We start from the raw sequence: 12,586 nt of genomic DNA on the forward strand, positions 1-12,586 counted from the left end.
TCCCATGATAGAGTTCCCCATTCTGTATGTATGGCCGAGACTCTTTGTTCCTAGACGTATGTATTTACATTTAGTCATAATACAATACATAGCTTATGCTTGCACCTAGTTTACCAAACGATCCAGACTGCTTTGTATCATGACCTGGTCTCTTCGTTAGTTTACTATTCCCCGAATTTTTGTGTCCTCTGCAAAAATTATCAGCTTTTAAATCAACTAGCCCCACTGACTACGGTTACTAAAATCAGAGAAGGTGCAAAATGGCATTATATGAAAACACCAGTAAAATTCTTAGAATTCATGATGGAGGAAACAGGGAACAAACAAAACCCACTGTATTGGTAACTTGAAGTCAATAGAACTAGTCACATATGGAAGGACTGAAGGATCAAGATCTCAGACAGGTACTAACTTTTTGAAAAAACAAACTTGGGTGTGTTTTGTATCCGATATTATTTGCAAATCAATTATTATTTGCAAATAAGGTTGAGCAAACACAGATTGAACAAACACCTAAGAAGGTTTCAACATGCGTTTCAACTTTGGAAGACATTCATAAAAGGAAGTAAAAAAATAGCAATTTCTGCTTTACCTGATACTCATTTCTGAACATTCTTGCAGATATTTCACAATCTGAAAATAATGTCAGCACCCCAGTGAGTAAGTCAAGACTTACAGATATTGCTGTAAATAGAGATTTTACTGTTAGACATTATTCCACCAAAAAAGTTCCCCTATATTCAAGTAGAAATCCATGTTTTAAAAGTCAATTAGAACATTTCTAATACTGTTCATTACAGCAAACTTGTAACTCTTCAGCATGAAAAAGTTACCAAAAAGGAATGAAGATTAGAAAAATGATTTATACTGTTAGTGTCTCTTGAGCAATGTTTCTTTATGTAACCACCATTCAGCCTGACCTTCCAGATATACCAGCTAAAATGGCCACTCTATCCCTAGCCTTTATTTTTAAGAAAGGAGGAGCCACTTATCTTTTTTAAATGTTTAGAAAGGTTTGATGAGTAAATATATATCTTCAACATGTATTGTTTATTTCTCACTGCTACCAAGTGTTCAGTGGAAAAGATTAAAAATCCATTAAATAAGAGCCTTGCCTTTAATCCAGAAAAACAGAAATTTATGGACTACATATAACAGAAACCTCATTTTCAACCAGAGATGTGAGGCAGAGACTTATTCCACAAGTTACTTTTTTAAAAATGTCATCACTCTACATTCAGGATGGCTAGTGTAAGTATCAAACCAAATATATGGCAGAGGTGCCTACCTAGTGCATGCTGAAGCCAATGAGAACTAAGGATGCATTGCACCTTGGAAGAATGAGGACTATGGTGAATTGAGGGTTTGATTCCACAAATACCTAAGCACCTCCCAATAGGTGCTGAGTGCCCACTGCTCCCATTGACTTCAGTGGGAACTGAGAGTATCCTGCACTTCTCAAAAGATTCTCAGCACCTGCAGGGTTAAGCCCTAAATGCTAATCTAGAACCCAATCCCAGGAGGTGGTACGTGCCCTCACTGTGGGAGTTGAGAGTACTCACCAACTCACAGGGGGCACTGTTGCAGGATTACGCCTACAATGTATATCTTTTTGGCAATGTCCATTCGCTTAAATTCAGGGATGGAGAATTAAGATGACCTTGGACATGGTGATATTTCCTTAGATCCTGAAACTGTTCTAGTGGATCAAAATAACATGCCTACCAGCAAACTCAGAGAGGCCATCCTTGTCTGAGATGTTTAAGCATGATTATGAAAAGAATTAGGGATCTTGGATGGACCTACCTCTCCCTCTCCTTCCCCCTCCACACAGAAACCAGGCTCTTTCTCTGCCTCCTCCTTCCAGTCTTTTCACTATCTATGGACAAGGAGCGGAAGGACTTAGCTCCTTAGTCCTCACCCCTCATTTAATCCACAACCCCCGCCTCCACCTCTGAACAGGGAGAAGAGAAGGCTTGGTCCCAGGAATGCTGCCCTCTTATGCCAAATATTGCCTTTAATTTCCTTGGCCAGTTCCAGGTCTGACCTCCTTCCCAAGATGATCCTCCTCCTCTTCTTCCTCGTTTGTTGCCTTCCTTCTCCTCCTCCACCACTGCCTCCTCCTGCCCCTCCATGTTCTCCTCTCTCCCAGAACATGCAATGAAGATCTGACAGGCAGCAAGCTATAGGCTGTGTGGACACTGATGGACTATGTTAACATACTCTAGGTACTTAGAGCATGCCAGCAGGTCCACACGGGACACAGTGCAACGTGCAGCCTGTAGCTTGGGAGGTGAATCCAGCAGCACTCCAACCCATTTAAAATTGCTGTAGCTTACCTCCTATCAGACCCTCATTGCAGTCTGTGAATGTGCCACAGAGGTGGTAGAAGATAATGCCCCACTGGCTGTGGCACTCTGCTGTGTTTGTCAGACACAAATGGTGGCGAGTGGCACACATTTTTACATACTCTTTTTGCATGCACACATTTGCAAAAATTAGTAGAATAAACCTGAATTAGTAATTTGGTAATTACATGTAAAAATTAGAATAGCAGAAAATTAGAGAGGGTTAGTATCTCTCCAAATCACATGTACAATTTATCTTAAGAACTAGCTTAGCCAAAATACTGATCTTTCAGAACTGAAAAGCACTTAAAAGCTTTAAATGTTATACAATGGTACATAACTTTGGGTGAACTAGTAAAAGTATGCCCTGATCTTTCACACTTATGCACGAGTTGTTCCATGGGTAAAGTTACTCACATACATGTTTGCAGAATCAGGACCTTAGAGAGCTAACTGATTAATATTTTAATTGTATTGATTCAATATGGTCTACTAGTATTTTGATGCATAGCTTGTATTATAGTGTAAACCACACTATTTGTTACAACCAAGTTATCTGTCAGTAAAATAAACTGAAACAGATAGTGTAACTGGTATAATTACTTAATATAGTTATTAATGTGCCTTTCTTAAGTAACAATTGACAACCATGAATTAGTCATTTTACAAGTTTGAAAGTAATATACTATTTCTTTGTTCTATAAATAAAGCAGTCTGGTAGTACATTAACAATTTCTGGAAAATGTTATTGCTCTAATTTTTATTTTCCTCTATTAAGATCTCATCTTTGTTATTATTCAGGGATTTTAAACCAGAAGAATGTTCAATATTCCACAAATAATTCCTTAGCTAAGAATACAGTACTTTGAAGCAAATCTTACAGTGACTAATGTGCTGATCCACTGAACCAAAATTCACATGGAAAGCAGGTGGTGGGTGAAAGGGCGATAGCACAGGTTATGTCCTCTCAGAGGAAGTATTTATAATGTACTTAGCATTGTGACCCAGATGTGCAGGCACCCTGTCAGTCTGTGGTGAGGATTCCATCACCCAAGGGTTTGAGTTGCTGTGGTTTGTTTGTTTTTGTCAAAGCAAAGCCCTTTTACACAGGCTTGCAGCTTCAAAAGATCAGGACCAGATCTGCCAAGTGTCATTTGGTACTTCTGTCCTCACTTGCAGCATTTCAGGGAAAATATCATACTGTACATGAGTATCATAGATTATTAGTGTTGGACGGGACCTCAGCAGATCATCCAGTCCAAACCCCTGCTCAAAGCAGGGCCAATCCCCAAATGGCCCCCTCAGGGATTGAACTCACAACCCTTGGGTTTAGCAGGCCAATGCTCAAACCACTGAGCTACCCTCTCCCCACATAGATATGTATGGCAGAGCGCCCCTAACAAAAAAAGATTGGTGTCAGGGGAAGTTGCACTAGACTGCAAATCCAAATACCAGGAGTTCTTGTCTCATTTTTTCCATAAGAGTGCTGTTAATATTTTTGCTGTTCACCGCCCTTATTGATGAACCATGGTCTTATGCACCTTGGAACCGAACTCTGGTCTATAATAAGGGACCCAAATTTCATCCCCTTTGCCATTCTATTTTTCAGAACAAACATGCCAAAGCTAATTAGCAATGCAGTTGGCTATATCCTCTGCAAGCACAGCTGTAACCAGCAGATCACACTTTGCTCCCCAAGCGAGGATCAGAACCTAGGTATCATTATACTTAGTACTTCACTACTGTCTTACAAACAGAGGTGTAACGCACAGACAAAGTGTCTTCTCCCCCTCTAGGGACTGATCCACATAGAGGGTAACAGCCTACTTCTGCTACCAGTTCATTTTTTAGCAGTGGCTCAAGTGGAAGAGATCTGTGTCACAGATCTAAAGTCCGAGTTCAAACTCTGCGGAGGACTCGTGCAGAGAAAAACACAGTATGTGATTATTATGAATTTAGCTTTAAAAAAAAAACTAGATAAATTCATAGAGGATAGGTCAATCAGTGGCTATTAGCGAGGATGGGCAGGAAGGTGTCCCTAAGCCTCTGTTTGCCAGAAGCTGGGAATGGATGACAGGGGATGGATCATTTGATGATTGCCTGTTCATTCCTGCTGGGGCACCTGGCATTGGCCACTGTTGGAAGACAGGATACTGGGTTAGATGGACCTTTGGTCTGACCCAGTATGGCTGTTCTTATGTAATTAAAGACAGTATCATGATGCAGATACACAAGGGGCAGAATTAAGATTGCCTAGATAACCCTAATTCTGATGCTTGTCTTTGGAAATTTGATGTTCCTTAACTTCTTTTAAGTCAGCACTTACTGGGTCCCCGGAATACCCATTTTTAATGAACTAAAGAATCTTTCACCTGCAAGCCTTTAAATCCAGCTTAGTGCTCTGTAGGGCTTGAGAGTTATTTCCGTCTAATGGCTATTTGGTGGCTACTCTACAAGGTGAGTTTGGTGGGTCTCATTTCCAGCTCCTACATCATAAACTCACCACCGCACATTCCACTAATTGGCAGACTCAGCTGAGGCCAAGAACTGCAAAGGCCATGAAGATGAGGCTACCTCAACTGGACCTGGAGGAAGTTTCCCCCGTATCCAGGTTAAGGCAAGGTGGAAGCTTGCTGTGTACAGAAACAGAAGATTTCATTAGCTAGGGATGAAACTAATGCCTTTCACCAGTACTAAATTTTTTAAAAGCTGAAATTTAGTGATATGCAAATTAGTTCATTACATAATTTGCATAACATCATATGGAGCTGCCAAAAACCCTAACAACTATGCTGGTCCTAATTAATAAAAGAAGTCTTTTCACTTACTTCAGTGGAAGTTGGATCAAGCCCAAAAGAGGGTAAGCAAACTTGTGTCTGGCCAAACTATGTAAACTCACTCATCTCACACAGCTTTATTATTGCTGTGAACATATCAATGAAATATAAATATACAGTGGAATACACTGCAATACATTTTTTCTTATATATTGCCTACTTATAATCTTTTGAGTGCTTGCATTAACTTAATAGAAAAGACTACAATTATTTTATTTTCTGCATGAGGATTGGTAGTTATTGGAGATACTAAACATTAAATGAATGACAATTTTTTATAGCATACCTAGTATTATCATAGTAAGTGGCACATCTGTGAGGCACTAAATGTCGTTAGTCTGGAATATCCTTGGACCAACACAGCTACAACTACACTGCAAACACTAGTGGAACATAAGACTTTCCCAGATTGGTTTCCATACTATGGTCCTATATTGGGCATGAAATTCATGCATTGCAAGGATTGAAACACAACACTTAATGGGACTGAGTTATCATAATATATCCTTTAAGCAGAACATTCTAAGAAAATTGAGATTTGCACCCTCTTTCATCCCCACACCTCTCAAAAAAAAAAAAATCTTAATTTTTGGATCGACAAAAATGCTTAAAATTCCAGATAGACTAGAGTTCTGTTTTTTTGAAAAATTACAATAGCCTGACATTTAAAGCCCTTCAGTTTTTAAACATTTTTTCAAATAAATAGATATAACATCTTTATAGGATGCTGTAAAAAAGAAGTGTTCTCTCATTTTTCAGCCAAGGATCAAAATTCTCATTTTATTGCCCTACAGCATGTACTTTTAGTATAGTGCATCTGCCCAACTTGGGATACAGAATCTGCAGCATCAAAGTCAATGATAGACTATCAGGAATGCAGTTTATCTAATTATGTCACACTGTAAAACATATTCATTTTCATACACGTAAACCCTATTACTACTTATTTTACAGTGCTCCTCATCTGTGCACCGACTTTTTTTTTTTAAATCATTAGCTTCACAATACTTTCCACAGTGTAAAACAAAATACAGCATATTCCCATTTATCTGAATAGCATGGGAGACATGGATTTTATTTGGATAATTGATAGTGCAGGAGCTATAAAACAGTGGGTAGCCTCTCCAAAAGCCAGGGGCTTGTTGTCGTCATCCTCCTCCTCGCAGCCCAAGGGTCTCTGCTTTGCCCTATTGGGACCATAGACTCTCCCACCTGCACCTTGTGACCGCAGGGATCAGGTCTCACCGTCCCTATGGCAGTGCAGGGAGTCCTCTGAAACTCCACTGTCATGGCCCAACTCACTCACTCCAATGTAATAGTATATACTCTAGGGTATCTCATTACCTTCATCCATCGCCTCCATTTTAGACCCAAATATATATCCATCCAGCACCGATGCCATTTCCCCTACTATTAACTCTTTACATCAGAACTTTTGTTACAAAACCTTAGTTATATGATCTATCACCATTTATGTGAAAGAAATTAATTCCGTATCTCACTAGTAAGGCTGCGAGTCTGTCACAGATTCCACCGGGACTTCCGCAACAGGGGTTTGGGTGTGTGGGAGGGAGTTCAGGGCTAGGAGCAAGGGTTTGGGGGGTGGGGGGCCCCCCTGCAGCTCCCAGACGGCAGAGGGGTGGAGGGAGCGATCTTGACGCCGTGTGCTGCCCGCGCCCGCAGGCCCCACTCCTGCAGCTCCCATTAGCTGCAGTTCCTGGCCAATGGGAGCTGCAGCAGCCTGTGTTTGTGGCGGGAGCAGCGGAGGAGCCCCTGCCTCTGCCGCCTAGGAGCTGCAGGGACATAGAGCCTGGTAGGTAGCCCCTGCCAGACCCATTAACTCTCTCCCCCTGTACCAGAGGGGATCCTGGGTCACGTCCCCCAGCACCCACGGCGCCCCAGAGAACCCCTACCCCAGTTTTAGTCACGGCAGGTATTTTTAGTAAAAGTCATGGACCGGTCACGGGCCCATGAATTCGTGTTTAAGCCCGTGACGACCTGTCCATGACTTTTACTAAAATACCCATGACTAAAATGCTGCCTTACTCATTGGCTCTCCTCAACTATTTTTCTTGTGTAATTCCAAGTTTTTGTTCCACAACTGAGTCTTGACAAGATAACTGGAAGAAGGATAAGTTTACACGTAGAGTAAAAGGTAAGCTTTATTTTGCTTCTTCCACAGATAAACAGGATTTAAAAAACTATACTTGTTTAGTATTAGCTTATGCCACAGTCCTGTAAACACATATGTACATGTGTAACTTGACTCATATGAGCAGTCCCCTTGACTTCCATGGGGTAGTCACAGGAGTAAAGTTGTGTGCATGTGTTTGGAAGACTGGGGTTCCAGAATTTAGTAAACAGTATTTGTTGAAATTATGCTACAAAGTGAATTTGTAGCAAGTACTTTTGACAGGGAAAGAAGACTCAAGTATAAGATTGTTAATACATATGACTCAGCATCACAGTCCTAAAGCTACTGCTGATTTATGATAGGCTGGAACACAACAGAGAAAGCAGTTAATCATAGACAAAAGGTTTTAGCATCTTCTAGACAAATGAAGTCTACATACAGAATATTTAAAACTAGGTCCATCACATAGCTATATATTTTCTCAAAATACAAAATTAACATAACAGATGTATATTACTATCCCTTTTTATCCATACCAAGACTATCTATGTTTCAATATAAAAACAAAGTAAAAACAATTGTCTTTACAGAAAACTGCAGGATATAACAATGAAACATCTGTTTATTTTTAAGTTAAAGCTAGGAACAATTGTTTGCAATACATGTTACGTATGAGCTCAAACACCAGTAACAGTAAATAAATGAGTCTCTTTTTCTAGCTTTCAGATGAGTGCTACCGTACTTTTTAGCAAATGAAACATTTTAATGAACAGGTCATCCATACTATGTAAATCTACAGTAAGTTTCACCAATTACATTTATAGCATTGAAGATTCCTACTAAACCTGGACTCATCATTAACACTAGGATAAAGCACCAAAGGCTAAACTGAAGAGAACAATCCTGGCACAAGCAATAGGATACTGTAGGTTGAGCTGTCACTCCCATCATTGATATGATTTCTGGAATCATATAAATCCTGCATTCCATAAGCATGGAGCTAGAAACTGAAAACATCCACACACCACTCCTTATCTGTTTTCAGCATTGCACAGTGCAATACTGAATTAGAGAGGAGCCCAAACCAAAATCCAGAGCTGAACACCAATCTGGGGGGACAGTTTTGGATCCTCATCCAAATATTATGGCTCAAGTTTATCTCATGTACATACTGTACTTATGCACTTCAGTAACAGTTCTTTGGGTGGGAGTGTTACCCCATATTCTAATTTGTATATGTAATTCACTAACACTTACTAGATAGCTATATTTTATATTTATGCCCCACTTCTCATAAAAGAATAGGCATTTTAGACCACTTCACCACACATTTCAACAGAATGCTGTATCTCAAAATATCAATGACATTTTAAGGGACCACCATTATTACTCTTAATTGCAACAGGCGGTCATCCTATAAAATATCCCCTTGCAATGGCAGAGCACATACACTTCCATGTCAATACTGAAGAACAGCTGAACTACCTGTCTCACCACCGCCCGGCCTAACCCCAGAGGGGGCTAATATCCCCACCACCACTGCTCATGTGGGGAAATATAGGGGGTCTGGGAGGGGCTCACCTGTGGGGACCGTTGGGGGGGTGGGGCAAGGAGGCCAACAAGTAAGATCTCACCTGCAGGAGAGTTTCACCTTGGGGAGTGCGTGAGCATCTCACCTGGGGCACTGTATCTGGGTGGGGAAGCATCTCACCGGAGTCTCTCACCTGGGGAGCACATGAAGGGATGTGGGGGTTTCACATGGAGGAGTACGAGAGAGAAGCTGGGAAGAGTATCTCCCCCGAGGGAGTGTGTGATGAGGTGGGGGGTTCTTACCGGGGGGAGTGGGCATGGGGGAGCATCCACTGCACTTGCAGGCGGGGTCTCACCTGGGAGAGTGGGGGGGCACAATACACCACACCTGAGGGGGGGGTCTCACCTGGGAGAGTGGGGGGGGTGCCATACACCACACCTGCGGGGGGTCTCACCTGGGGGAGTGGGGGGCACCATACACCGCACCTCTGGGGGGGTTCTCACCTGGGGGAGGGGGCGTACACCGCACCTGCGGGGGAGGGTCTCACCTGGGGGCTAGGGGGCGCCATACACCGCACCTGCAGGGGGGGTCTCACCTGGGGGAGTGGGGGGGCGCCATACACCGCACCTGCAGGGGGGGGTCTCACCTGGGGGAGTGGGGGGGCGCCATACACCACACCTGCGGGGGGTCTCACCTGGGGGAGTGGGAGGGCGCCATACACCGCACCTCTGGGGGGGTTCTCACCTGGGGGAGTGGGGGGGCGCCATACACTGCACTTGCAGGGGGGGGTCTCACCTGAGGGAGTGGGGGGGCGCCATACACCGCACCTGCGGGGGGTCTCACCTGGGGGAGGGGGGGTGCCATACACCGCACCTGCAGGGGGGTCTCACCTGGAAGAGCTGGCAGGCGACACCTCACCTACAGGGGTCACCTCTCACCTGGGGGAGTGGGGGGGCGCCATACACCGCACCTGCAGGGGGGGGTCTCACCTGGGGGCGCGGGGGCGCCATACACCGCACCTGCGGGGGGGTCTCACCTGGGGGAGGGGGGGCGCCATACACCGCACCTGCGGGGGGGTCTCACCTGGGGGAGGGGGGGCGCCATACACCGCACCTGCGGGGGGGTCTCACCTGGGGGAGGGGGGGCGCCATACACCGCACCTGCGGGGGGGTCTCACCTGGAAGAGCTGGCGGGCGACACCTCACCTACAGGGGTCACCTCTCACCTGGGGGAGTGGGGGGCGCCATACACCGCACCTGCAGGGGGGGGTCTCACCTGGAAGAGCTGGCGGGCGACACCTCACCTACAGGGGTCACCTCTCACCTGGGGGAGTGGGGGGCGCCATACACCGCACCTGCGGGGGGGGGTCTCACCTGGGGGAGGGGGGGCGCCATACACCGCACCTGCGGGGGGGTCTCACCTGGGGGCGCGGGGGCGCCATACACCGCACCTGCGGGGGGGGTCTCACCTGGGGGAGGGGGGGCGCCATACACCGCACCTGCGGGGGGGTCTCACCTGGAAGAACTGGCGGGCGACACCTCACCTACAGGGGTCACCTCTCACCTGGGGGACGCACGGTGGAACCTACGGCCACAGCAGGTTACCCGCTGCGCCTGCGCCTGACAGAGACCCGCTCTTCACGCGGCAACGGGGGTGGGCGGAGCTTGATACCGCTCGTGCCCCCACCCTGCCCGCCCGCCCGCCCGTTTAAAATGGCGACGTGCGAGGACGCGTGACTGAGGGGGCGATCGCCGAGTTATCGAGAGGCCCCAGCGTCATCCACCCCCGACGAGAACGGGGACTCCTGGTCCCGCCTCTAGGCGCGCCCCGAGGGGGCTGTGCTGCCCCGGGCTAAGGGCGGGAGGGGCGCGAGCCGCGGGCCGCTGAGGGGACGGGGAGCGCGCTGGGCACGCGGCGCGGCAGGCGAGGAGCCCCGCGGGGAGGTCAAGGGGAGCCTAGCGGGAGGGCTCAGCACAGGGTGACGCGGTCCCCTCCTCCCGCCAGCCCGCCCGAGCCCCGCGTTACACCCCCCCGCCCCGAGCCGGGGGCTCCGCAGGACGCGGGGGAATCACCGGGCTGGGGGCTGACGGCCCCTGGGTGTGACGACACTTTGAGCAACCTCGTGAGCCGGGTGGCCGTCGGGAGCAGGCAGGGCCCGTGCCCCAGTGTGGCGGGGCAGCCTGAGGCGAGCAGGCCGCTCGCCCCTAATGCTGCCCGGGGCCGGCGGAGAGGTTTAGCTCCTGGCCTAGGTTTCCTGCTTGCTCTGCCGAGCCCTGCCCACGTGTGTTGTGGAGCACGGTTGCTATGGCCAGCGGGAGAGGGACTGTCCGATCACTGGTTTCCAAGGCACTAGAAGGGAGGAACAGGTGCCTGGTGTTTTTCTCCAAGGAGAGAAGCCTGGAGAAGAGAGGCCCCTTTATTGTGCCCTCACCAGCAAACTCAAAGATATGTCATGGTTTTCTGGTCACTTCAAAAACATTTGAATCAGGAGGGACAAGATCATGGGTAACAAATTTGATTCAGATTTTTAGACTCAGATTTTAGTCCAACATTCTTGTAATGGCAGTTCATTGGATAGCTCAGCTTATTTCTAAAGGTTTATTGCCTTTCCATAGAAATATAATTTGAATGCTTTTTCTTAGATCACAGCCAATGTGATATGGCTGTTAAAAAAGCTAATGTGGTTTTAGGATGCATCAGGTGAGGTATTTCCAGCAAAGATAAAGAAGCGTTAAAACCGTTATACAAGGCGCTGGTGAGACCTCATCAGGAATACTGTGTGCAGTTCTGGTCTCCTGTGTTTAAGAAGGGTGAATTCAAACTGGAACAGGTACAGAGAAGGGCTACTAGGATGATCTGAGGAATGGAAAACCTATGTTATGAAAGGAGACTCAAAGAGCTTGACTTGGCTTGTTTAGCCTAACCAAAAGAAGGTTGAGGGGGGATATGATTGCTCTCTCTAAATATATCAGAAGGATAAATATTAGGTAGGGAGAGGAATTTATTTAAGCTTAGTACCAGTGTGGACACAAGAACAAATGGATGTAAACTAGACACTAGGAAGTTAAGACTTGAAATTAGATGAAGATTTCTAATCATTAGAGGAGTGAAATTCTGGAACAGCCTTCCAAGAGGAGTTGTGGGGGTAGAAGACATATCTGGCTTTAAGCCTAAGCTTGATAAGTTTATGGAGGGGATGGTATGATGGGATAGCCTAATTTTGGCAATTAATTTGGCAACTGATCTGTGATTATCAGCAGGTAAGTATGCCCAGTGGTCTATGATGGGATGTTAGATGGGGTGGGATCTGAGTTACTACAGAGAATTCTTTCCTGAGTGCTGGCTGGTGAGTCTTGCCCACATGCTCAGGGTTTAACTGATCGCCATATTTGGGGTCAGGAAGGAATTTTCCTCTGGGGCAGATTGGCAGAGGCCCTGGAGGTTTTTTGCCTTTCTCTGCAGCATGGGGCACGGGTCACTTGCTGGAAGATTCTCTGCGACTTGATGTCTTCAGACCACAATCTGAGGACATCAATAACTCAGACATAAGTTAGGGGTTTGTTACAGGAGTAGCTGGGTGAGATTCTGTGGCTGGCATTGTGCAGGAGGTCAGACTGGATGATCATAATGGTCCCTTCTGATCTTAAAGTCTGTGAGTCTTAGGATCATTCTTACTGAGAGAAGTATTCATAATTCAGTAACCTATCCCTGGTTGATGATTAAATTTTAATCCTTA

The 12,586-nt window shown here is 46.0% G+C and overlaps 1 protein-coding gene across 13 annotated transcripts in view; it reads right to left on the reverse strand.

Moving 5' to 3' along the window:
• The window catches only part of CFAP20DC (CFAP20 domain containing), a 209,889-nt gene extending 199,925 nt beyond the window's left edge, over positions 1-9,964 (reverse strand). For 10 of the 13 annotated variants that reach the window (XR_007774955.1, XM_050957357.1, XM_050957354.1 and 7 more), the window contains exons 1-2: positions 8,954-9,179; positions 593-684 (exon numbers count right to left, since the gene is read on the reverse strand). Coding sequence is in view for 11 of the 13 variants with exons in the window: in XM_050957357.1 (XP_050813314.1) it covers positions 593-613 (21 nt within the window). In the remaining 2 variants the exon portion in view is untranslated. The other 3 variants (XM_050957360.1, XM_050957359.1, XM_050957358.1) reach the window with 3 other exon arrangements.
• Positions 9,965-12,586: the final 2,622 nt, after the last annotated feature.

The sequence above is a fragment of the Gopherus flavomarginatus genome, chromosome 6 (genome assembly GCF_025201925.1).
Source record: "Gopherus flavomarginatus isolate rGopFla2 chromosome 6, rGopFla2.mat.asm, whole genome shotgun sequence".
NCBI lineage: Eukaryota > Metazoa > Chordata > Testudines > Testudinidae > Gopherus > Gopherus flavomarginatus.